Source organism: Xiphophorus maculatus, chromosome 7 (genome assembly GCF_002775205.1).
Source record: "Xiphophorus maculatus strain JP 163 A chromosome 7, X_maculatus-5.0-male, whole genome shotgun sequence".
NCBI classification, from domain to species: domain Eukaryota; kingdom Metazoa; phylum Chordata; class Actinopteri; order Cyprinodontiformes; family Poeciliidae; genus Xiphophorus; species Xiphophorus maculatus.
Window position 1 is genome coordinate 8,848,809 of NC_036449.1, and position 24,959 is coordinate 8,873,767.

General features: G+C 39.7%; 1 protein-coding gene and 2 long non-coding RNA genes across 3 annotated transcripts; all 3 read right to left on the minus strand.

Annotated features, from left to right (window-relative positions):
- Positions 1-10,062: 10,062 nt before the first annotated feature.
- Positions 10,063-10,831, minus strand: LOC111609246. Its single transcript, XR_002753005.1, has 2 exons — positions 10,253-10,831; positions 10,063-10,162 (listed from the first exon to the last, which is right to left on the minus strand). It is a non-coding gene; the product is annotated as an uncharacterized LOC111609246 (long non-coding RNA).
- Positions 10,832-15,029: 4,198 nt separating this feature from the next.
- Positions 15,030-15,750, minus strand: LOC111609245. The gene is made up of 2 exons (XR_002753004.1): positions 15,220-15,750; positions 15,030-15,129 (listed from the first exon to the last, which is right to left on the minus strand). It is a non-coding gene; the product is annotated as an uncharacterized LOC111609245 (long non-coding RNA).
- A 1,998-nt stretch (positions 15,751-17,748) lies between these two features.
- Positions 17,749-21,101, minus strand: LOC111609244 (oxidized low-density lipoprotein receptor 1-like). Its single transcript, XM_023336528.1, has 5 exons — positions 21,049-21,101; positions 20,301-20,375; positions 19,791-19,889; positions 18,156-18,326; positions 17,749-17,931 (listed from the first exon to the last, which is right to left on the minus strand). Exons 2-5 carry the CDS (start codon positions 20,356-20,358, stop codon positions 17,780-17,782), a joined length of 480 nt encoding a protein of 159 aa, XP_023192296.1. The 5' UTR covers positions 20,359-20,375; positions 21,049-21,101; the 3' UTR covers positions 17,749-17,779.
- Between the last annotated feature and the right edge of the window lie 3,858 nt (positions 21,102-24,959).

A 24,959-nucleotide genomic window follows, 5' to 3' on the forward strand; every position in this document is an offset into this window, starting at 1 on the left:
AAAGAAATGGTGAGTTTAGGGTATTTGGAAACGGGAGTTGTGAGATGAATTGGACTGATCTTACTTGTAGAAATGATGATCTCGGTCTGGGAGGGGTTTGACTGCGGGGGACAGGGCTTTGGTCTTCTTATGAAAATCCTTAATCAGGTCCAGGTTCCAGAGGGGAGGGGAAGCTGAGCGGGATCCGGAAGAAGACGTGGAGGCTGCGGTGGAGGGCGGACAGGTAAGTTCTGGCGTGGAGGGAGACAGAGGATCGGTCCGACTGCCAGTCAGAGAAACCAGGAAATGCTTGTGATCAGACTGAAGAGGTGAGGGTGAAACTCGGGCAACCAGTGGGTAATATCCACGGCGTCACGAGGAGAGTGAAATCCAAAAAAACAAGGACAAGATCTTCTCTGCGAGGATCCACGGCATCATGAAGAAACACCTGAAGAGAGAGGACAACGAGAGGAATTACTCAGAATATTTCTCAAGAGAAAAACACAGAGAGTAGTGATGGCCAAATGAAGCCTCGTGAAGCAGTGAAGCTTCCCAGACCATTAGTTTTGCCCAGAGGTTCATTACTCGGTGGTTCATTCATTTCTCACTAGTGACATCTGCTGTTGAAACTGTGGCAGCCTTGTCACTCAGATAGACATACTTAAAAAAATTAGTATGTTTTTTTAAACATACTAATGTTAAATATCATGAGTTTTTGTCAAACTCATGTTTAGTAACAGGAGAGTCAATTAAACCCTATTTAACTAATCTTTTTTAGTTATTACAATTATTTGTAGCTAATCCTGGTATATGTTGACTGTTGGCTGTTTTCTTTTGTCATCGACTGATTTGACAATAGACAATTTGTTTTAGTGTATTTGGAGTGCAGTGCTTCTTGGGGCAGACAGTATTCTTTGAGTTTTGATTTGCCTCCTGAAAAACTAAAATTCTTCAAAAATTCTCTTTTTCTTGGATTCCTATTGGCTCTCTGATCTGATCCCTTATATTTTTTCTCATCAGGCCAGAATTTTATTCTTCCAACAGCTTTAAGTCTGTTTCTGCTGTGCAAAACTAGTATATCTTTGCAGAACAAAGAAATAGTGGAAATTTCAAGAAGGTGAGAATTTTGGAGGTGAAGGGGTAAATTGTGTTTATTTAAGAATCTTGTGAACGATCATCTCAACTATTCCCAGATGTCTGATTTTTTTCCTCTTGCTGGCTCCATTTCAATCAGGTTTATTTGTGAAGGACATTTCGGCAACAATGTAGTTTCAAAGTGCTTTACATAATAAAAAACACAAATAATAAAAAGTAACAAAATATACCATAATCAACCATTGAGAAAACCAATAACAGCTCCTCATAAGCTCCAGGATAAATAATGAGATGATCAAAGACAGATGCATTGAACCATGGACCTTACCAAGCTCCGCCCACAACCGACCTAAAGAATCCCACGTGGTCGCAAGTCTCACAAACAAGGCGTCTTCCACTTTGACTGTTTCTCTGCAGTGTATTTCTGACTCGATTAGTGCATCATTTCTACCGGATTTTCACAATATATCAGCTACTACAATGGACAGAGGAACTAAGAAGTTGATGTCATCTTTTTTGGATGAGATCAAGGTGTTTGAGTCACGCGATGCCTCCAACATTGTGCACTTCACAGGAAAACGCTTTCGCTTGATGAGGAAAACTGCAGATCCACACACCCTCTACATCAATATAGCTGTGGACAAGATCACTGATGCCTATTGCTCTTGCAAGGCTGGGTAAGTCGGGCATTCATCGTTTTGTACTTTACTTTTGACATCAGTGGGTGATTCCTGTGGTTTGTTGGCAAATGTTTGAGTGTGCCGAGACCTGATACACTGTAGTTGGTGCTAGAGTGGCTAACACGAGTAACAGTTTAGTCCAAAGCCTTTTCTGCTAAAATAAAATCTTTAGTGTATGTCAGATACAGACACATTGCATATTGATCTGTTTAGCTAACGTAAGACTGTGTAGCAGACAGGCTTCAAGGTGTAGAACTTGTATCAGTGCTGCCATTATGCTGTTCTTAGCTAACAGGAAGCTAAGTGTGTTTGTGAGACGTGGTAGCCGCGCTACTACGTAGAATGGGCATCAGCCAATGAAAAGCGGCCCCTGCGGTAAGGTCCATGTGCTGCCCCTCCAGAAAAGCAGCCTCTGTCGCTATCTGGTGGACGAACGGTGAAACAGCAAGAGAAAACAAAAACAAAGAAAGAAAAATAAAAACCCCGGAATCCAACAGTTTTTTTTGTACTCTTCAAGTTCTGGTGATCATTTAGATTTCCAAAACAATTGCAAATTTTACTGGTGAGAAAAGATTTTTGAACCACTGAGCAGCATTGAAGTTTGTTCATTCATTCGATTTTTTTCTGTTTCAGTCGATCATTTGTTCACTCGTTTCTTTCTTTATTTCTCCATTTCCTTTGCCTGTTTATACTCAACCTATTATTCCATTTTTAGAGAACGTCTCAGAGCATCAGACAGGAAATCCATTCATTAATGAAGAAGTTTTACTATTAGACATTCAACATATATACACTGTTTCATTTATCTGTCTAATTATATTCCATTTGAAAATTACACCAAATTGTCTGAAGCAAAAGGTGGCAGTAAATAAAGTAACAAAAATAAATAAACACACAAATACACATAGATATGAAGCCTAGGCGCAAATTCAAACTGGAAGACTCTTTTATCCCCACCGGGACCCGTTAATTGAAGCGACCTGCCCACAATCGTCGACCTATCAACGCTGGACCAAGCCACGTCACGTCCAATCATCGACCAAGTCCCAGCTGATAAGGACCTTCATTCATGGCATCCTTCGCTATCCAGCCGAGCTCAACCCACCACCACCCCTTCTCCTCCATTCGCCCGGTCCTGAGGCCCGCACCCTTCTTCAACCTCCACCACTAGTGCCGGGCCCTGGGGTGTGACGTTCCTAACAGCATCAGGATGCTCATCTGAAGCCTATCGCTAACGCTGCGATAACCGTTATCCCCAGCCGGGGCCCGAGCGCCAAAGACTTTAAATTCTGTTTGTCAATAAACTCTTCTAATTGTCTTCTCATCTCCGTCTGAGTCTCTCCAGATTGAATTGTCAGGTCAAGGTTAGTTGCCAATCTTTATTCCATCTGATATTTTACATAAGAGGGAATGTTTATCTGGTTTATGTTTATTTCCTGTGTCTAGTTATTCTTAGTTACTCTAGTTTAATCAGTGAGAATGCATTGTTGCATTCTCACTGATTAAGATCCTGCTCACATTTTTCAATCATTAACTTTTTCAACTATTTCAGGTTTTATACTAATTTCTGCTTCTGCTAATTTATGCTATTTCTTTTACTATGTTTTAGTTTTCAGCTTTTTCAACTTTTTCAGGTTCTTAGGTTTTGTTCTGCTTTTTCTTGCATTTTCTGCAGCAATCATTCTGCAGATATGCATTCTCACGGCTGTTTTGCTAGGATCAGCAATTTTTCTAGTCCAATCAAACTTTTTACAGATCCTTACGTGAAACTCAGAGAGGTTCCATCAGCTCACCACCAAGATCCCTCAGTTTCTCTCAAACTAATCCAGGCGTCCTTCTTAAATTCAGAAAGAAAATTCTGCAAAATGTTGACATAAAAAAACATATTATAACTAAATACTCATTTAAATGCTTCAGAAGAAACTTTCACAACAAAAAAAGCAGGCTGCCTTTTTGTCAGTGGAATATCTGATGGTTGATGGTTTTACATTTACATAATACTATACAGAAAATACAAGACAACATGCCTGTTGACTGTATAACATGTGGTTTTATTTCTGTGCTTTAAAGCACAATCTCAGCTGTATGTTTGTGTCTATTGTTGCGCCGTATGAAACGTGATCTAATTCTGTCACAAATTTAACAGGAACTAGCATGACTCTCAGCCTGATAATGGTGGAACAAGCGGAAGATGGGGCGAGGAGGACTGTGCACATGTCAATAACAACGACAAAGCGACTTGGAATGATTTTTCATGTGATGGTGATAAACACTGGATCTGTGAAAAAGTGCTGAAATTGGGTGTTTGAAAAAAAGGTCTCTAAATATAATGTTTTATATTTTATTCTTGAGTTTTAAGTATTCCATCTCTAAAAACAAATCTTTTATAAAGTGCTTTAATAGTCCTGCTTCTAGTTACACTGAATTTAAATATTACAATAAACTCTATTTTCTGCTTTCTGCCTGGTCACTGTTTATTACAATTTCCAATGTCAAAAATAAAGAGGCGATTCGTACACAGTAACCCACCTGCAGTATTAACTGGTGTCTGTGTGTGATTGAATGTGTCAGCTAGACAGCTTTATGTGAAATCAAGTGAGTGTAATTTGCAAGGTAAAGCAACATCGCAGAGGAAGTATTCAAATTACTTCACAGTTTGACAGAGAGCAGAGACTGCCATCTGCTGGAGACTGTAGTGACTGCACCGAGGACGTGACATGAAAACTGATGCATGGCTTGATGCTACTGGAGATGTAAATAAACCTAAAGAAAATTATGACTTTATGCAGAAAAATGTATTCAGACTGTGTCAGTTGGTGGTTTAGTAGTTGTAATATTAACTAATTTATTAATATTTGAAGATTACCTCACTGATTTCAAAAAAACATTATTACTGTTATGGAAGTAGATCATAAAAATATGTTCATGTATAAATAATATGCTCTTATTCAGTCTAAGCCAGATTGTAGTTTGCATAAAGGTTTGGCCAGTTTTGAAACTACTCAGTTTCTCTCTGGTTGGCCTGTGTAAATCTCTCACACTAGTCTAGAGTTTCTTATGACTAATTTTAAAGCATCGTTAGAATTAATACCACAATCATTTAGGTAATATAAATATAGGTTGCACATTTTTGATTTTTGGTTTTTCACTCTCAAAACAAGTTTTTGTCTGAATAATATTTATCTTTTTCAAAACTTGCAGCTTCCTCATGTCAAACTCAGTTTTGCATTTCTCATATACTTCTGGTTTTGCTGCAGATCAGAGAGTCTACAAAACGTTCAGCATCTGTCAAAGCAATGGAGGAAATCTATATGAATGCTGATCCTGTGAAAACTGTCTGTCAAATTCCTGTTAGAAAAAATGAAGGTAAGAACAACACAAGAAAGATAAGCATGCATATAATTTGTCATTATTATGCAGTAGAAATTATTTTTGAAATGTACACTGCTCAAAAAAATAAAGGGAACACTTAAACAGGTGTTTAACACTTAAAGTGTTCCCTTTATTTTTTTGAGCAGTATATTTCCTTTGATTAGGTCCTGGCAGCTCTAAGAAGAGGCTCTATGTGGGTGCTATCATCACTCTGGGGCTTCTGAATGTTTTCCTGCTGATTGGGCTCATCAGCCTTGGTGTTTTCTGTGAGTTTTTTTTTTTTTTAATTCTCATGAGTCTGTTCTTTATTTTTAAAGGTAGAAAATAAAAATTATTCTATCATCATAATCCAGAGTGGTTTAATTATTCTCAGCATTAAAACCAACTTTTTAAGCTAAAGTTAAATGAATTTATCTTATTAAACTTTTCTGCTTTTCTCTAATAATATACTTTAATCACCGACACCAAAGACAATCTGACTGATCGTCTCCAGGACACCAATAACCAGCTTTCTGTAATGATTGAAGAAAGAGATTGTCTGAATGCAACCCTCACAGAAATGTCTAACGAGATGATCAGGCTTCAGAGTTTGTTGAAGAAAAGTAAGTCTTCAGGTGTTTGTGAGAAAACCTTATTTTCTAAAAGACAGAAGATTCTTTTGATACCAGCTTTGGTTTAAGTTCCTTCCTGCAGAGTTTCACTTATTGCATCCTCCTCCATCTGTGGGTATTTTATGTTTTTTTAACTGTTACTAAAGACCCTGGATCCTCAAAAGAATCTGTTTATATTTCAAATTGTAATGACTCGACAAATGGGTGATTAATTGACCCATTGATTTCTTATTACAGTAATAATTAGTAACCAAGCTTAAGAATAGCTAAATTGTAGGGATTTTGGATTTTGTATTGCTGTTGTGTTGCTTTTCCCAATTTATTAGTTAATCAGTTCCCCTGTAGTCTCGATGATTGTACCCAGCTGCGTCTCGTTCTCCGTTTATGTTCCGCATGTAATTAGTCTTTCGTCTTGTTTACTGTGTTGATAGTTCGTTGTCTATTCAGTCTGTGATTTGAGTTTCCCTGAGCTACCAGTTCAGGAGTCTGTGTCAGTTTGTGATCCCACTTGAAGAAATTAAAGAAGCGGTTTCTCACCTCTACCGTCTTTCTGAGTGGCTACATTGTTCTCGACGACTAAAATCATGACATAAATATTCTTTTTCCTTTTAGAAAAAACATGATATGCAGGGTGGAGGATGTTCAGCGGTTCTTGTCATTTGATCTCTAAGGATTTTGACCCCATTGGATAAAAGCAGAGCGAACTGCAGGAACAGAGGAGATCTGGTGGTGTCAGATGACATTGATGAACAGGTGATGTGGTGTGTAATGTGTGAAAAATACTGAGTTGTATTTAAAAAGAAATGTGACAAAAAAAAAAACATTTTTAAAATGTTACAACAGTGTTTTGGTGATCCCTCTACTTTTTAGATGTTAATGTCAATAGAAATGCTGAAAACATGAAACTAATAATCTGCATCTCCTGTGTTGTGATTCATAATTTCAAAACATGTTTTTTGTGTTGATATTTGACAGAGACGTTGTCAGGTTCATCTACCTAAGCATTCTCAAACTGAAAAGGAAGAGAGAGACAAATGAGTTTTAGATTTACTTGCAAGGAGAACGGACAGGAGCGTGCTTTAGTTACAGTCTCCCTTTCTTTTTATTTCCTTAGGGTTGTCCTAGTTACATAGCCTATTTAATTATCTTGAGTTAATCACATAGCATAGCTGCTTCTTCTGTTCTCTTGAGTCACAGGTGTGTTGCACCTACAAGCTGCCGTAATGTAGAATGCAAAGTTCAGAGTTCTTGTTTACTTCCTTCTGTAGAAACGATGCAGGAACTGATGAACCCACAGAACAATGAGGTGTCTTGTACATCCGTGGTCTCATGTACAGTTCCTCTGTCTCTGGTTCATAAACTTCGACCCTTAATCGTCCATTGTTTATTCTGCCACGTCAGTTATCACTCTTGCTGCAGACCATCTGGTATCAGCTTCCAATTTGACACTCTTAGATGTCTTCCTGCAAGCATCTCTCACAAGGCAGACATTACAGAAGCAAACAGACATAGAGTATTTATATTTGTAATTAATTTAAACGTATCAGACGTGTGTCTAAATTTACTAACAAATCAGCTTGGATTGGTTTGAACGACAAAGAAACTGAGGGTTCCTGGAAGTGGGTCGATGGAACTTCTGTAAAGTTCAAGTAAGTTGCTGTGATTCACTTGTCAGGTCATAGGTGTCTGGTTTTCAAATATTTTATGTTCTCTTGTGGGGTTTTATACATATGCTTTATACATATGTCTTGGGAGTCGTGTCAAAGCAGCAACCTGTGTTGAAAGTGTTTTAATGTTAGTTTGGATGCTGCAAGTGTCCATGGTAGGACAACAGAATATCTCTCTTATAAACAAGTAATTACCAAAATCACAATATTCTCACAGTGTATCCCTCAGAAAAATTGACCCATTTAAATAAAGAAATAAAATAAAAACATGCAAACTTTTATATTGTGGGAGGGAGCCAGAAAACCTGAAATATACCCAAAAATGACGCTTCCAGAGTCTGCAAGTTTTTTATTTAATTGTCTTTTAAAGCCACAAGGAATTACAACATACAGGTAAAGCTTTTCAAGATAACGTCGTCCATACAACACTTTCCAATGCCACAGTACAGTAAATGTAGCAGATAGGAGCTTTTGTTCTGTCAAGTAACAAAAAGTGGCCTTTAGTACCTGCTGGTTGTAAGTTTACTGAACACACATTAGTTAATGATAATTGATCATATGATCGCAATCTGTCACTCAGACTGCGTGGACAGGAATGTGTTCATATTCACTAAGATGAACTGCTGCGCTCCACTCAGAGATGAGTCTTATTGTGGGCATTGATGCAGTTTGTATGCTGTCTAATTACAAGAGAAGAAGAAAATGACATAATTTCTCACTAAACACACAATGCAGTTTTTTGTCCTATATAATCTCTCCACACTGTATTTCTTAAAAACAATTGTCTTGTTGTTTCTCTGCTCATGTTCAGTTGTTTTTCTTTATTTTCTCTTCTATCGCCACCATTTAAATGGTAGCTGTACTTTCAGTATTGATGTGAACATTTGTTGCAGTCACAAAAATCAGGCCTTTTTGTGGACCTCCACAAACTGCTAGATGTCACAGATGACAGGATTAATTTCAACAATGAAGCAGACAGCAGAGTGGCAGCAACAATAGGCTGCAGATCCATATTTGAGAAGCTTTTATGTGAAAGAAATTACAGTTAAATCTAATCTGCAAATGGATAATTTGTGTTTTTTAAAAAGAGCACTTTAGAAATGGTGCTACTGCACTGTATCTATAATATGTAAAGTTAGAACATTTTCAGGTATCTGCAGTACAAAACGTAAAGCTTAAATTTAGCCTCAATTGGAAAGCAACCGCTAATATATACCCATCATTACACTGGAGCTTTTTCACAGATCCACGGGAAAGAATGATCACATTTATTATCATTCCATGTCTTGTGGTTTCTCCCGATCTGTGCACAATCCTCACTTCCATGAGAATTATGAGGCTTGCCATGTCCCCAGAACTTTTTAAGCCTGTAAACAAGAGAGTTATTTCACAGATTATATTTCACAACAATCAGAAACGAAATGTCAGCTCATAAGTTGTGATGTTCTACATTGCAGTTGTTTTGGAGCATAGAAGATAATAAATTATTTACATTAATGGTTTGCATTAGCACAACAACTTCCCATATTTTAAGGATTCAATTTCTTTACTTTTGAAAGAGAAACAAAGTTGTGTTCAAAATAAATGCAGTGTTTCCAAAAACTGTTTATTATCACAATTTTAAATTTTCTTGATTGTTTCAGGCTTTTTTCCTTTACAAACACATTTTATTTGGCCTGGTGTTTCTGTTTAGCTGTGACACCTTCCTGAATTGACCATCAGCCAAGCTATTGCTGCTAATAACCAAATATTCTATTTATATGGGTAATGTTGTATTGTTTTGTTTGTAAAACCTTATTTCTGTAATAAAATAGGGGGAATTTTCTTGCCATAATCCAAGAGCACACATTTTCAATCTGAAAACAAGATTTTGTTCTGTTTTGTTTTGTTTGTCTTTTGTTCTCAAAACTTTTAAGAATTTTGCCTACATTTTTATTTTGAAAGCAGGATTTCACGTCTTTCTTCTCAAAACCTGTAACGCTTGTACTTCTCAAAACTTCTCCTCGAGCTCAGATATAGTCTCTGCTCGCTTATGAAACATAAAACTGCCTTTTGGCACAGTCGCCTGGCAACCTCTCAGCCAATAGAATGAAACTGTTGTACTGGGTGTGTTTGTTTCCTTCTTGCTGGTGTGCCTGTGTGACTACTATCGATTGTAGCAACATGCGCCACCCACTGGATATAGGATGTACTCTACTTTACTTATCATGTAGAAAAATTATAAATTAAATATAAGTTTCCATCAAACCCATGATTGGTCTGATTTGTAATATTGGACTGTTATTATTTTGAACACAAATGTTTTTTATACAGAATAAAACACCAATCTTGGTACAAACTAAAGTAAAGCGATCCCATTCTGGTTCATAGTCAGGATTAATATAAAAGAAGGAAAAGCTTACTCAGAACTCACAGCAGTGCCATCAACCAACTCACTCAAACCAATCCATGGTGACTTGTCAGATAAGGCAAAAACAAATTTCTGCGAAACAGCATAGAAAATATTGCTTTTAGAGTTGAATCACAACACAGTGTGTGCATATTATAATTGTAATCCAGATATATTGGTCACTTTGAAAATTATACTATACTAAAATATTGTCATGTTGGGTTTGAATGTTAGCCCAAATGCAGAACACAACCACAGGAGAAGTGAAATCAGTTTTAAATGATTTATTAAAGATCACACAATAATCAAAGAGAGAGAGTCGGGGTGGTCTGGTCCAGGGGAATAAACAGTAATGGTAGCAACAGTTCACTGGGAGGGAAAAAAAAAGGCAGGGTGGTTAGTTCAGGGGTCGTGGGAGAATGGAAAACTCTTGGGGGGGAAAAAACGGGTAGATCTTACTTGTGGTTGTTGGAGCAGAGTTGTGGAGGGAAACTGGGTTTGTCCGGGGTCTCGGTCCCTAATGGATCCAGGGACAGCGGAGGAGTGCGGCGGGGAGCGGACAGGTAGGCTCGGGTGAAACGGAGACACGGAGGAGTGGAACGGCCGCCAGCCGTGGAGTCCAGAGGAGATTTGCAAACAGCAGAGAGGTGAGTCTGGGAACTCGGGCAACCGTGACTGGCACAACACTCAGGCGACGTTGGACTGACGGCCCACTCCTATGACTGCTCCGCTGATGAAGGTGATCGGGAACAGCTGGGGAAAATGATGACGTCACCGCGCTCCATCCGAAACCTGTCGCCTTCTGGTGGTAATATGTAGAACGGCGCGCAGGCAACCCCACCAATAGGACAGAGAGCCCCGGAACACAACAGTACCCCCCCCTCAATGGTCGCCACCTGGCGGCCTAGAAGAGGTAGATGGCAATGAGGAGCGATAGTCTGAAATGAGGGACGGATCTAAGACAGATGAACCAGATATCCACGAACGTTCCTCCGGACCGTAGCCCTCCCAGTCGACGAGGTACTGCCAGCCGCGACCTCGCCGACGGGAGTCCACGATCCGGTGGACAGTGTAGGCCGGATGGCCATCAATAACACGGGGGGGTGGAGGGGGTTCGGCTGGAGGGCAGAGCGTGCTGGTCTGGACGGGCTTAATCTGGGACACGTGGAAGGTGGGATGGACGCGGAGGGAGGCAGGCAGATGGAGACGAACGGCAGAAGGATTGATTATGGATTCAATGGTAAACGGACCAATATAGTGGGGAGAGAGTTTTCTAGTCATAGATTTGAGAGGAATGTCACGTGCAGAGAGCCATACCTGTTGACCGGGTGTGTAAGTAGGAGCAGGAATCCTCCTGCGATCAGCCAGACGTTTAATCTGTTCTGCGGTGCGGTTGAGATTGTGTACGGTCGTCCTCCATACCTTCTGACAGCGACGTATGTGGTGGTGGACTGAGGTGACAGAAATATTCTTTTCTTCGGAAGAGAGTAAGGGTGGTTGGTAGCCGAGGGAAGCCTCGAAAGGGGACAGACCAGTAGCAGTGGATACGTGGCTGTTGTGGGCATACTCCACCCATGGGAGGAACTGGGACCAGTCACAAGGGTTGGAGGATGTGAAACAGCGGAGGGTGGTTTCGAGATCTTGGTTGAGACGTTCGGTTTGACCATTAGACTGCGGATGAAAACCAGATGTTAACGAGACATTGGCATTTAATGCAGAACAGAAAGCTTTCCAAACCTGGGAAATGAATTGTGGTCCTCGGTCTGATACGATGTCCTGCGGAATGCCATGGAGCCGGAAAACATGTTTAACCAGAAGTTGGGCTGTTTGGAAGGCAGTGGGTAGTTTGCGCAGGGGAATAAAATGGCAGGCTTTGGAGAAGCGGTCAACAATGGAGAGGATGGTGGTCATGCCTTTAGAGGGTGGCAATCCGGTGACAAAGTCTATAGCTATGTGAGACCATGGGCGTTTCGGAATGGGAAGTGGTTGAAGAAGACCAGATGGAGGTTGATGGGAGGACTTATTTCGGGAACAAACAGTGCACGCCTGAACATAATCCCGGACGTCTTTGTGAACGGATGGCCACCAGAACTTTCGGTTTACTAGGGCGATGGTGCGACTGATGCCAGGGTGACCGGAAAACTTGGATGCGTGGATCCACTGAAGAAACCGGGCTCGGACGGAGGAAGGAACAAAGATCTTATCGGGTGGACAGGAGTCAGGGGCTGGATCGGAAAGCTGTGCTTGTTTTATAATGTCTTCCATCTCCCAGGTTATCACTGCAACCGTGCAGCTGGGAGGGAGGATATGGTCGGGGTCTCTCTCGGAGTCGTCTTGCGAGTAAAGACGGGAGAGGGCATCAGGTTTTACGTTGCGAGACCCTGGTCTATAAGAGATAGAAAGGTTGAATCGTGAGAAGAATAGTGACCAGCGTGATTGTCGTGGGTTTAGCCTCTTTGCGGAACGTAGATAGGACAAATTCTTATGGTCGGTCCAGACCAACACTGGGTGCTCTGCCCCCTCCAGCCAGTGTCTCCACTCCTCCAGGGCTAATTTTATGGCTAGTAGTTCCCTGTCCCCAACATCATAGTTCCTTTCGGGTGGTGTTAACCTGCGTGAAAAAAAGGCACAAGGGTGAGTCTTATTGTCTTGGGATGAAATTTGGGACAGTACTGCTCCAACTCCTGAATCAGAGGCGTCCACCTCCACGATGAACTGCTTTGAGGGGTCCGGTTGGATGAGGATGGGTGCGTTAGCGAAGAGGTTCTTGAGGCGAGAGAAAGCGGCTTCAGCTTTCGGGGTCCAACTGAAAGGAATCTTTGAAGAGGTTAGAGCGGTAAGGGGCAAGGCTGTCTGACTGTAATTGCGAATGAAACGACGGTAGAAATTGGCAAATCCTAGGAAACGTTGCAGCTGTTTGCGGGTCTCTGGTCTTGGCCAATCTAGGACAGCACGAATCTTCTCCTCGGTCGGCCTTACCTGTCCGCCCCCTAGAATGAAACCCAGAAATGACACGGATGATTTGTGGAATTCACACTTCTCTGCCTTCACATATAGTTTGTTCTCTAGGAGTCTTTGTAGAACCTGACGGACATGATACTTGTGTTCATCTAAGGATTTAGAGAAAATCAGGATGTCGTCGAGATAAACGAACACAAAAATGTTTAAGAAGTCTCTTAGAACGTCGTTTATTAGCGCCTGGAAAAAGGCAGGAGCATTCGATAATCCAAATGGCATTACAAGATACTCAAAATGTCCAATGGGCGTTTTAAAAGCAGTCTTCCACTCATCCCCTTTACGGATGCGCAGGAGGTGGTAAGCGTTTCTTAGATCCAATTTGGAGAATACAGTTGCTCCATGAACTGGTTCGAATGCCGCTGATAATAGTGGCAGAGGATATTTATTTTTAACTGTAATGTTATTTAGACCCCTGTAATCGATGCAGGGACGTAATGACCCATCTTTCTTTCCCACGAAGAAAAACCCTGCTCCCAGCGGTGACGAAGATGGGCGGATGATGCCAGCGGCTAAGGATTCATTAATGTATTTCTCCAAGGTCTTTCTTTCGGGACGGGAGATGTTATACAAACGGCTGGAAGGTAATGGAGCACCGGGTAGAAGGTCTATGGAGCAATCGTAGGGACGAGAAGGAGGTAGAGACTGGGCCTTTGATTTACTAAAAACAGGAGCTAGATCATGGTATTCATGAGGAATCATTGACAAGTCGACGGGGTCAGCCTCCTTAAGTTCAGCCGGCGGGACACCTGGGGGGACAGCTGAACGGAGACATGATGAGTGGCAAGAAGTGGACCAAGATTCGACATGCCTGTCTGACCAATTGATTTGTGGATTGTGCTGTTGCAGCCACCGAAAACCGAGGATTATAGGTGAGTTAGAGGTGGGAAACACAAAGAATGAAATGGACTCCCTGTGATTACCGGAGATTATTAGGTGAAGCGGTTTGGTTTGGTGGGAGATTTGTGGAAGAGTCTTTCCATCTAAGGCAGTTACTCGCAATGGAACTGGTAACGGCTCGATTTCTATGGCCATTTGTGTTACCAAGGATTCATCTATAAGGTTCTGTTCGCAGCCAGAATCCACAAGGGCGGACAACGGGATTGAATAATTCTGATAGTTCAAAGTAGCAGGCAGTAATAATCGAGGAGCATCTTTACTTAATAAATGGTCCGCCAACCTCCTCGCCTCTAAAGGCGGACCTGGGGGTTTAAACGGATCGGGCAACGAGCGAGAAAATGACCAGGGGCACCGCAGTAAATACATAGGCGGGCAGTGATGCGCCGCTGCCGTTCCTCCGGAGTTAACCGAGTCCGTCCCACCTGCATGGGTTCGGGTTCCGGGGAAGCTCGCGGAGGAGAAACCCTCGGAGTGGGAGTCAGGCGTTCTGCCGGCTGATTTCTTCGGCTTCTTTCTCTAGCACGAGACCGGATTCTACTGTCAAGACGAATGGTGAGATTTATCAGTTCCTCTAACGTCTTAGGCTCGTCGAGAGTAGCGAGTTCATCTTTTAAAGATTCGTTCAGAGCATTAAAGTATGCACTCTTTAACGCCTCGGCGTTCCAGCCGGTTGCCGCGGCTTTGATGCGGAAATCCACTGCAAAGTCAGCTACCGTTCGGTGGCCCTGCTTGAGATTCCATAACTCCCTAGAATTAAAGGAGTTGTCTGATTCGTGGCTGAAAACTTGTCTAAACTCCTTTAAAAAATCATTAAACGAGCACCCGTACCGTGCGGGGTCCGGGAAACGGGCTTCTGCCCATAATAACGCTCGTTCAGACAACAAGGATATAACATACGCAATCTTTGCGCTGTCATGGGAGAAACTTTGTGGAGAATGGTTGAAGATTATTGAGCATTGAAGCAGAAATCCATTACATTTATTTAGATCACCTGAAAATCTTTCTGGAGTTGGAGGTCGGACATCGGAAAACGTAGGCTGGACTGCGAGGACTGGAGCTGGAACAGGTGCGGGAGCTGGAGACTGAATCTGAGGAAAGGCGCGCTGGAGGAAGTCTTTTAACTCCGTTAATTGTTGATTAGTTTCTGTTTGCAATTTGTTTAGTTCCCTTAGTGCAGTATCGTGCGTTTGTAAAAGTGATTGTTGTTCAGACAGGGTTCTCCGTATTGCGTCTGCTGGGCTAAGTGGTTGGCCTGAGTGTTCTGTCATGTTGGGTTTGAATGTTAGCCCAAATGCAGAACACAACCACAGGAGAAGTGAAATCAGTTTTAAATGATTTATTAAAGATCACACAATAATCAAAGAGAGAGAGTCGGGGTGGTCTGGTCCAGGGGAATAAACAGTAATGGTAGCAACAGTTCACTGGGAGGGAAAAAAAAAGGCAGGGTGGTTAGTTCAGGGGTCGTGGGAGAATGGAAAACTCTTGGGGGGGAAAAAACGGGTAGATCTTACTTGTGGTTGTTGGAGCAGAGTTGTGGAGGGAAACTGGGTTTGTCCGGGGTCTCGGTCCCTAATGGATCCAGGGACAGCGGAGGAGTGCGGCGGGGAGCGGACAGGTAGGCTCGGGTGAAACGGAGACACGGAGGAGTGGAACGGCCGCCAGCCGTGGAGTCCAGAGGAGATTTGCAAACAGCAGAGAGGTGAGTCTGGGAACTCGGGCAACCGTGACTGGCACAACACTCAGGCGACGTTGGACTGACGGCCCACTCCTATGACTGCTCCGCTGATGAAGGTGATCGGGAACAGCTGGGGAAAATGATGACGTCACCGCGCTCCATCCGAAACCTGTCGCCTTCTGGTGGTAATATGTAGAACGGCGCGCAGGCAACCCCACCAATAGGACAGAGAGCCCCGGAACACAACAAATATTTCCTGTCCTTCCCCTTCCAAAAGAAACCATTTCCATGCAGACTCATTTGTCAAAGAAATGTAATTGAATTATTTTGCAGGTTTCTATTTGAGATCAATATTTCTAAATGCTTACACTCCAGTCGCACTATATCAATTTATATGTTGGAGACTTTAGTGTAAGTGTTTAATTCCACATATAAACGTGTTATATGTGAAAAAATGAAGAACACTGTCTCAAACATCAAGAAATGTTCTATTGTAAAGTACTATTTAAAAGTAATTGTTTTTAAATTTTTTGTTTAAATGTTTCAGATCAGCCATGTTGGGACCCAGCCATAGAGTTAACAAACACACTGGTATAAAAAAACTACTAAACCCAAAATGAACTGCATTAACTCTGCTCACTTACGAAACATAAAACTGCCTTTTGGCACTGTCGCCTGGCAACCTCTCAGCCAATAGAATGAAAGTGTTGTACTGGGTGCGTACACCCAGTACAACACTGACCCGCCACGACCCCGCCTCTCGCCTGGAACGTTAGCTGGAGATAGGCACCAGCACATCACAAGCCCACTAGAGACAAGGGTGTTAGAAAGTGGATGGATGGATGGATGGATGGATGGATGGAACTCACTTTCAGTCTAATGAGGAAAAGGAGAAGTGTGACAGATTGATCAATGTGTCATTACAAACACGGCCTAGTGGCCCACTTCCTACATTTCCTTCCCTTTCTGCAGCTGTTACAGGTTACATTGGACACGACTGCATGCCTAGATCCAATCGCTTTGAAAATGAAGGCATTGCAACTTCAAAGTAACCCTTGTTGTCTGTTCTATTGGTATTTTTTCTTTCATCTCATCTCGCTAACCTGTAAAATTAATTAGTAAAAAGTACTAAAGTCTGTTACTGTAATTCCATCCATCCATCCATTAATGTTTTCACAACCTTGTCCCTAGTGGGTCAGGAGGAGGTGCTGGTGTCTGTCTCCAGCTAACGTTCTGGGCGAGAGGCTGGGTTCACCCTGGAGAGGTCGCCAGTCCGTTGCAGTGTTACTGTAATTCTAAAGGTGAAATGATTATATGCTAGTTATACAAAGGTAGCTCCATGCTCCAGTACTTCAAAACTTAGCTGAAACATTCACAGTTCACATTGAACTATGACATCATTGCATGACTTTATTGGCCAAAAGTAAATTTTGTACTTTGTATTTGGGGTGAATGATTCTAACTTAATGATTTTGTTGATTAAGGGATTTTAAGGTTGAAATATTTTTGTTAAATAAACTCTTACATTTTGGAGAAAAGTTGTTTGTGTTTATTCTATACATGTGAAGAATCATGCTGTTCCAATGCAGAACTCTAATCATTCATGTATTATATGCAATACATAAGCCTTAGTAGGCAGGTATTCATAATCAATAACTGAGACTGAAAACTATTAAGCTATGAGTTTCAGCAAAGCAGTTATGTGTTTTGTCTTACAACATATTACAATAAAAAGCCAAAGAAAAGAAACATTTTCTAGGAATAAAAAGAAAGCAGCATAAAAGTATTCAATCAGTAAATAAAAAAATCAAATTTTAATATGTCTTTTTAAAAATAATCAAAATCCTATTTAAATTAAAAGCAACCATTTTAACTAAACTGGTATTTTACACATCCCCTCTCCGGCAAGCAATTTCCACACTTCTGTGCTTTACAAGAAATAAAAAATGAAAGTTAAACCTTTATCTGCTTTCAGTGTTGGCTAAGAAAACCCAACCTCAACATAACACATTGTGGTTGAATTAATTTGCAGAAAATTGCACAACCAGTTTTTAACTTTAAAAACTCACTGTTTTCTCACACAGGGCAATATGTGTTTACACAGCTTTGTCTCTTCATAAATTAAGAAAGTTTGTATCTACTCACTTTATCTTTGATATTATTGTTTTGGCAAGTAATCAAAACAGAAAAACGTGAACAAATTCAAAGCAGCAATAGGCATTGTAGACAGAACTACTGCTATATATTTTAAATGTGCAATTATTGGAAATGTCTGTAGATTGTATTCAAATTCTAGAAACATTATGGAAACATTTTGTAGCACAATGTTTCTCTTAAAGCAAATAGGAAAGCATGAATCTGTTAATCTGAACATAAATGAATTTCACACTGAAAGATCACATCACCTGTTCATCATCGTCGTTTATCACCACCAGATAGCCTCCTCTGTTGCTGCAGTCTTCTCTGGCTTTCTTCCAAGGACCAGATTCAGTAATGAGGAGATAACAAGAAAAGCTGAACATCCTCCATCCGTCAGGACAGGTTTTCTCTAAAGCAACAAAAAAAAAATATACAGTATATATTTTTTTATATTTGTTATTATGTTTGTTATTGTTAAAAAAAGTGTTGTCAAATTCAGTTAAATTTTTTACTGAAGTTTTGCTTCGTCAGTCATTAAGATATGAACTATAAGTAGATAATTTAAAACCAACTTAAAGCAAAGCCTGCATTGGTTTTTTAACTTTCTATAAATAAACTGTTCTCACAACTTACTTGACAAACTTTGTAGCCTGGTCACTTCATTAGACCGTTGCAAGAGTGTTGCGTTCAGTTGGTCTCTTTCTTTAGTCATGGCAGAAAGCTGGTCTTTGCTGGACTGGAGACGATCAGTCAGATTGTCTTTCGTATCAGAGAGACCTGCTGCCAAGCTGGATAATGCATGAGCTGAAATAATTTAAGGTAAAATATATCAGAAATGCAAAACATGTCTATTTGAGCGTGATAAAATATGTTTACTTGTTTAAAAAAATTTTCAACAAACTGAGAAAACCTCTGCTACTCTGGATTTTGATGACATTAATATATTTTTTTTCCCGATTTATAGGCAAGGCAATCCTTTTCAAAGGGTTTGTCACAGAAAAAAAATGAAACAGAGACTCTGCTAAAACTTTTATTTAATTCCAAGGAAATACTGTGACTTTCAAAAGTATCCATACCTTTTGAACTTTTCTATATTTTGTCACATTACAACCACAAAAGTGGTATATAACTGTAAAGTAGAAAGAACATTGTAAACAATTCAAAACATTTTTAACAAATAATAAACTGAATAGTGCGACATGCAAAAGTATTCAACCCCATTTTTTTCTGAGTGCAACTAATTGCCTTCAGAAGTTGCCTGATGACTCCTAATGACTGACTAGAGTCCATGTGTGTAATCTGATCTGATCTCAGGACTAAATCCAGCTGCTCTGTGACGCCTTAGAGGTTAAGAGAATATTGGGGAGCAAACGGCATCATGAAGTCCAAGGAACACACAGGACAGGTCAGGGAGAAAGTTGTGGAGAAGTTTAAAGCTGATTTACACTATAAAATATTTCTCAAGTTTTGAACAGAGCACTGTTCAATCCATCATCTGGAAATGGAGAAAGTATGGCAGAACTGAAAACTTACCAAGACAAGGCCGTCCACCTAAACTTACAGGCCGAACTAGCAGAGCAGGAGAGTACTGATCAGAGATGCAGCCAACAGGCCCATGGTGACTCTGGTGAAATGCAGAGATCCACACATCATGTTGGGGAATCCGTCCACAGGACAACTAGTAGCCATCACTGCACAAATGTGGTTCTTATGGAAGAGTGGCAAAAAGAAAACTATGAGAAGTACCGCTTCTTATGGTTGTTTTGCTCATCTGTGTTTTGGTCAGATGAGACCAAAATGTACCTTTTTAGCCAAAATGCAAAACAATGTGTGGTGAAGAACCATCACTTCACATCACTCTAATGCCAAAGCTGGTAGAGACAAACCCTAAAAGACTTGCAGAAAAAAGTGGTTCCACAAAGTATTGTCCCAGTGGAGCTGAATAGTTTTGCACACCACACCTTTCAGTTTTTTTTATCTGTAAAAAATGTTTTGAATCATAAATAATTTTAAATAAAATTATTATTTGATAAAAATAAAAAATGTTCTTTCACATAAAATTCCAATGAAACATATTAATTTGAATGTATTATTATATGGAAAAATTCAAGATACATTAATTCTTTCATAAGCCACTGTATTGTTGTGATGGTATTCATTCATGAAATTATTCCTTCTCTTTAAATAAGCTTATTTCAAGCCATGTTTCGTGCCTTAAACAATGTAGCAGAGCAGGATGATGGGAGATAAATAAATAACAAAACTCACCGTGAACACCAAGTCTGATGAGTCCAATAAGGAGGCCAACACTCAGGATCCCCAAAGAGATAAGACCCACAATGAGCCACTTCTTAGAGCTGCTAGAACCTTAACAAGGACAATTTATTTCAATACCATTTGTAAAGGTGATTGTTTGTCAAACCAAACATCCTATAAAAGTTCAATCCATGAGCCGTTGCTGCTGCACTGGGGTGAAGTTTCATAGGCAAAAGTCCAAAACGTCTTTATGGTTCATTTTTTTCCCTGTACTGATAGAAAATGGACCCACAGTTCTGTCTTGCTTAGGAAAGCAAATAACAAAAATAATTAAACAAAAAATAAATATAATTAATAACTATTAACCAACAAATAAACTCTGTAAATAATACAAGAAAAAATAAAGTAAACTAACATAATTCAAATTGATGAAAAATAAAGAATAGCTTCAAAACCATTAATTTTTTCCTGGATAATATTAAAAACATATGTTTGTGCTTTTTTCTCAGAGATCATTCTTACCTCTGTCATTTGAAATGGAAAGGTTGCTGAAAGAACCATTAGCATAGATTTCCTCCATTGGTTTGTCTGTCTTATCTGCAGCCAAAACAGAACTACATGAAAACTGTGAGAATTGGTTTTTCATGAGGAAGTTGCAGGTTTTAAGCATGCTGAACAGTTAAAACCAAATGTTATTTTTGAGAGAGACAACTTAATCTTCTTACAACCTTAAACATAAATTAGAAGTTTAATGCTTAAATTACAGAGAAAACACCGAGGGGGGCTTCTAAATTAGATATCTCAAACTGTAGACTAAATTTATATTTAATTAACACATCATGGAAACATCATTTGCTTCCAAACACAATGTACACTACATTTTCTGTAAAGTAATTTTCTAGCAACATTGCAAAATAAGCTTGTCAATTTAGCATTTCTTTAAATAACTTCTTTTTCAGTTCACATGTAGAAGTTTAAGGCCATTCCTCTTATAATAAAAATAGATTGATATAAAACAGTTTATTCCAGTTCTTGAACCAATTAAGAAATGTTTTTTTATCCAGGCTGCTCCTTCCAGTAAATGACATATGAGTCCTATGGAAGAGACACTTAGGACGTATTTCTGACATCATAGCTTAAATTTCTCTCTGGATTACACTGTCTGACTGTCACACAGCTGTTATTGTTAGATTTCAGTTTGCAGAGTACCCAAGTGTAGAGATTGACTGTGGCAAAATTTAATACTTTAATAAAATAATGAATTACTTACAATAAATTAACGCAGGTCAAGTCAAAGGAGGCAGGCAGAAAGCAGAAGAGTAAAGTCAAGAATAATGACAACGAATGAACTTATATACCGAGGTAGAGGTGGAACTGGCAGAATAATCAGATGAGCTAATCAGAAACAAAAGAGGAACAACTGTTGCAGAATGGAGATTGGGTAAACTGAGGAACTGATATTCCCAACAGGGGAACCCTGGAGACCCAGGAGAAGAACTTGAGGAGAAACTTGTCCGGTGGTCAACTCCAAGGCACAGAGAATCTACAGAAAAACTTGTCAGGAGATTAACTGCAAAGCTCCAGAGACTGGGTCTGGACACTGGAACACAAAGAGAAGTCCTGGAGAGTGGTCTTGGTACCCATGAACGATCGGAGGAACCTTTGAGAATCTCTTGGCCGCCGGATAAACCCTTGGAATATCTATGTTGATCAAGCACACAGCAGTCTCAGTAGGCTTGGTACAATGGTTAGAGCGAGCAGCCCGTTCGTCAAATCCTGTCCTCTGTACCTTTGCTTTATGTATTTTCCCTCTTCTCTCTGCAAGAAAAAAAATTGTTAAAAAAAAAAAGAAAAGAAAACTGAGTTACGACCCAGCTTGAAGAACGAAGATCTGCACACACACAGGAAGACATGGCCTTTTGTCAAGGTGACCTTTGCTGCAGGAGTCTTAATTTGCATCAGTGATTGAAGGATAGAGCTGAACCTCTCTTTGAAAGCAGCTGTGTGCTGGACAGTTGATCATCTTATCAATTCACTGTCTGCATGCGATTGGTGCAGCTGTGAGGCACCTGTACTGGGTTTTCAGTCAGAATAGCTTCACTTTGTCAGGTCGGCGTCTGCCTGGCTGTAATGACTTTCTGTTTTATCTGCAGGAAACATGGATTTTGTTTTGTAGAGGTCTTTTTACTGATTATGAGTGGACATGGTTTGCGGTTCACAGATGTAAGGCCTGGACCTTCTTCTGTGGAAGACATGATCGGCGACCGGAGGTTCCTGTTTTGGCTCACTGCACAAACTGAGACTCAGTCAGTCTCCTGACCCATAAATCTTTGATTTATAACACAGACCATAGATCTAGAATTTAACATTTGTTTACAGAGAATGAGAAAACTACTACATTTGACGGTTTCAGTAGAAATAAATGAAAAGATTTATTCTGAATTTGTCATCTTCAAATTGTAATAAAAATTGGTCAAAGCCTGTAAAGTCACAGGTTAAAGTGGACATCGTTCACTGGTCATTTTAAAATCTCTTTTTCAAAATTTGTGACCAAAATAGCCTTCATATTTTTTCTTGAAATATGGAAATATGGAAACACAGACTTTCCAATTCTATGTTCACATATTTCTAATTGACTTTTAATTCGGTTATTGAAAAACTCCTCTGAGGGAGAGCCAAAATACTCAGAGGAAGAAGCCGTACCCGCCTCTAACAATACACTACCGCAACTACTGAGGCAAAATGCTGACTCAGATATGTGGAAACAAAAAGGTAAACCACAGTACCCACTGAATTACATAACTATTGAAAATTTATGAAGCTGACCGCTAGTCTGCAAGAACAGACTAGGGGTCTATGTAAAACAATCTACACAGATGACCCCACAAAATCCCACTGACGTGCTCTTGAGTTAAGTGTGAAACACAATAAATGCTAATCGCTGGCAAGCAAAACTACTCAAAAAAACAAAACAAAAAATAAAAAGATGAAGCTGAAATGGGCAACATTTTTGCAAGTCATCCTTGCTTGTTTTCATTTTTAAAAGTCTGGCTGCTTTAATGAGATCAGTGTGTACCAATACCTTCTGCGTCATTTTCACTGCACATTTATGGCCAAGCAGACACACTAAATATGTCAAACAGACAGTGAAACGTCAGTATGTGGAGTACATGTACGGTCAGACATGTTTTTTTTGTGTGAAATAAAGAGACAGCAATGGCCATGAACCGCTTGCAACGTTTACTGTGTGACACAACACTGGCAGAGGTGAGGCACAGACCAGCCTCAGTTTGCACTTCTTTCTTGTATTTGAACAAGCAATGGGTAAATTAAGCTATTTTGACCATAAACATGTTGAAAAATCCTCTCAGAGGTTCAAACATAAAGAGTTCAGCAGTTCACTTACCTTTCAGTAACAGAGCTAAATGTTAATTCATGTAACTGATGAAATGCTGTTTTTCCGTGAACACAAGAAACTGGGGGCAGTAATCATTGTAGAGCAGAAAAGAAAATGGAAAATTGGTCTAAGCCTATGTGTTTCTTTTCACAGCACTCTAAGAATTTTAAAAGTTTGTGGCAGATTTTTGCAAAGACAAACAAATGGACAAGCAGCAATGTTTCCTGTTGGTTCATAGTTTGGTTTTCTTGTTTATGTGAACCATCATAAACTTTGCACAAACAATGAAAACAAAGAAATTAGACGATAAGAAACATTTTTCTGACATCTGCATTTGCAATTACAGTGGTTGTTAGATAAAACATTCTCTCTTTTTTTGTTTGCAACACTGTAGGAAAGAATTTTATTCATGAATATTGAAGTTATTCTTTACTCCAGGAGGCATTTTTTATGAAGTAGTTGTGAGCAAGACCATCTATTATTGCTGTAGTAATAAGCCTTCAAGAATAAAATTTAAAGTGAACATTTAAGGGATAAGCTGGACTAATACAAACAAATGAGAGACAGGGGTCAGCGGTCCATCAAGGGGTCAGTGGAGAAAGAAAAGAAGACACTCACACCTAACAGGATTATGAAACACCTATAAATCCCAGAGCAGATTTTATTCTTTTAAAGAAAACAGCATCTTGAAGAAATCCAAACACTGAGAGCAAGCCATCTCATGGTGTAATATTGAAAATTGTAAATATATAACCAAAAACTAAGTCTGGTTGTCAATTTTGTGCATGAATTATTCGTTAGCTGAAATTGCTGATATTTTTAGAAAAGTTGCAACAACAAAGTTATAAATATAAAACAATATTCTGACACTTTGTGATAATGAATTAATAACTCAAGGCCACATTTTTTCCCCCCATGTCACCAGACTTGCAAATTATAACCTACTTTTTCAGGTAAAAAATTCAATAAATTTTTGCAGACTTATCATTTTGTTCATAGTTTTTGTGCATTATTTTGAGTACTTCCCCCCCCTCACTGATTTCTTCTGAATTAACTGTTTTTTGTCATAATCAGTCTTTCAAATCTTCGATGTAATTTTGATATCAGACAAAGATAACTTGTCTGATATGAATACGCAAATATGACAAGCAGTTTTGAGGTGATGTTTTCAACTTGAAGGGAAGAATATATCCAAACCAAAGTGAGGTTGGCTGCAAAATCTCAAAAGCAACACTTTCTGACGTGATCTGAAAAAAATTTAATGACAGAAGATAATGTAAATAAAAATCATTGAACATCTATCAGGCTTTGGGACTTTAGTGAAATAGCTTGTATACAGTGGTTTTACCAAATCTCAGAGAAAGCAGGATGTTGACTTTTTATGGGGGGGTTCTTGAAGAAACCAACATGCAAAAAAATAACTGTTTTGCATATGAAAGTGCAAACCAAAAAGTCCATTTGATTTCTGTCTGGTTAGGCAAGTTATCATGTCTGAGGGGAGGTGTTGTATGCACAATAAGACACTTTGCAACCAATCCTGCATATTACATTATTTGTTGGTGCTGCACAGCCTGCAACCAACGTGTCACAATGGAGAAAAAGCACATTCATGTTCAACACATTCATGCAGACTTTCCAATTCTGTTTATTTAATGAACTGCAGAGGTGAGTTTAGTTCAGACCAACAACCTGATGTTTCTGTTGTCTGGTGTCTTGCCTGTAATCTTCCTTCTGTTTAGGTTTGGAGAGTCGTTTCCATCTGAGCGTTATTCTGTTTTTCGGAG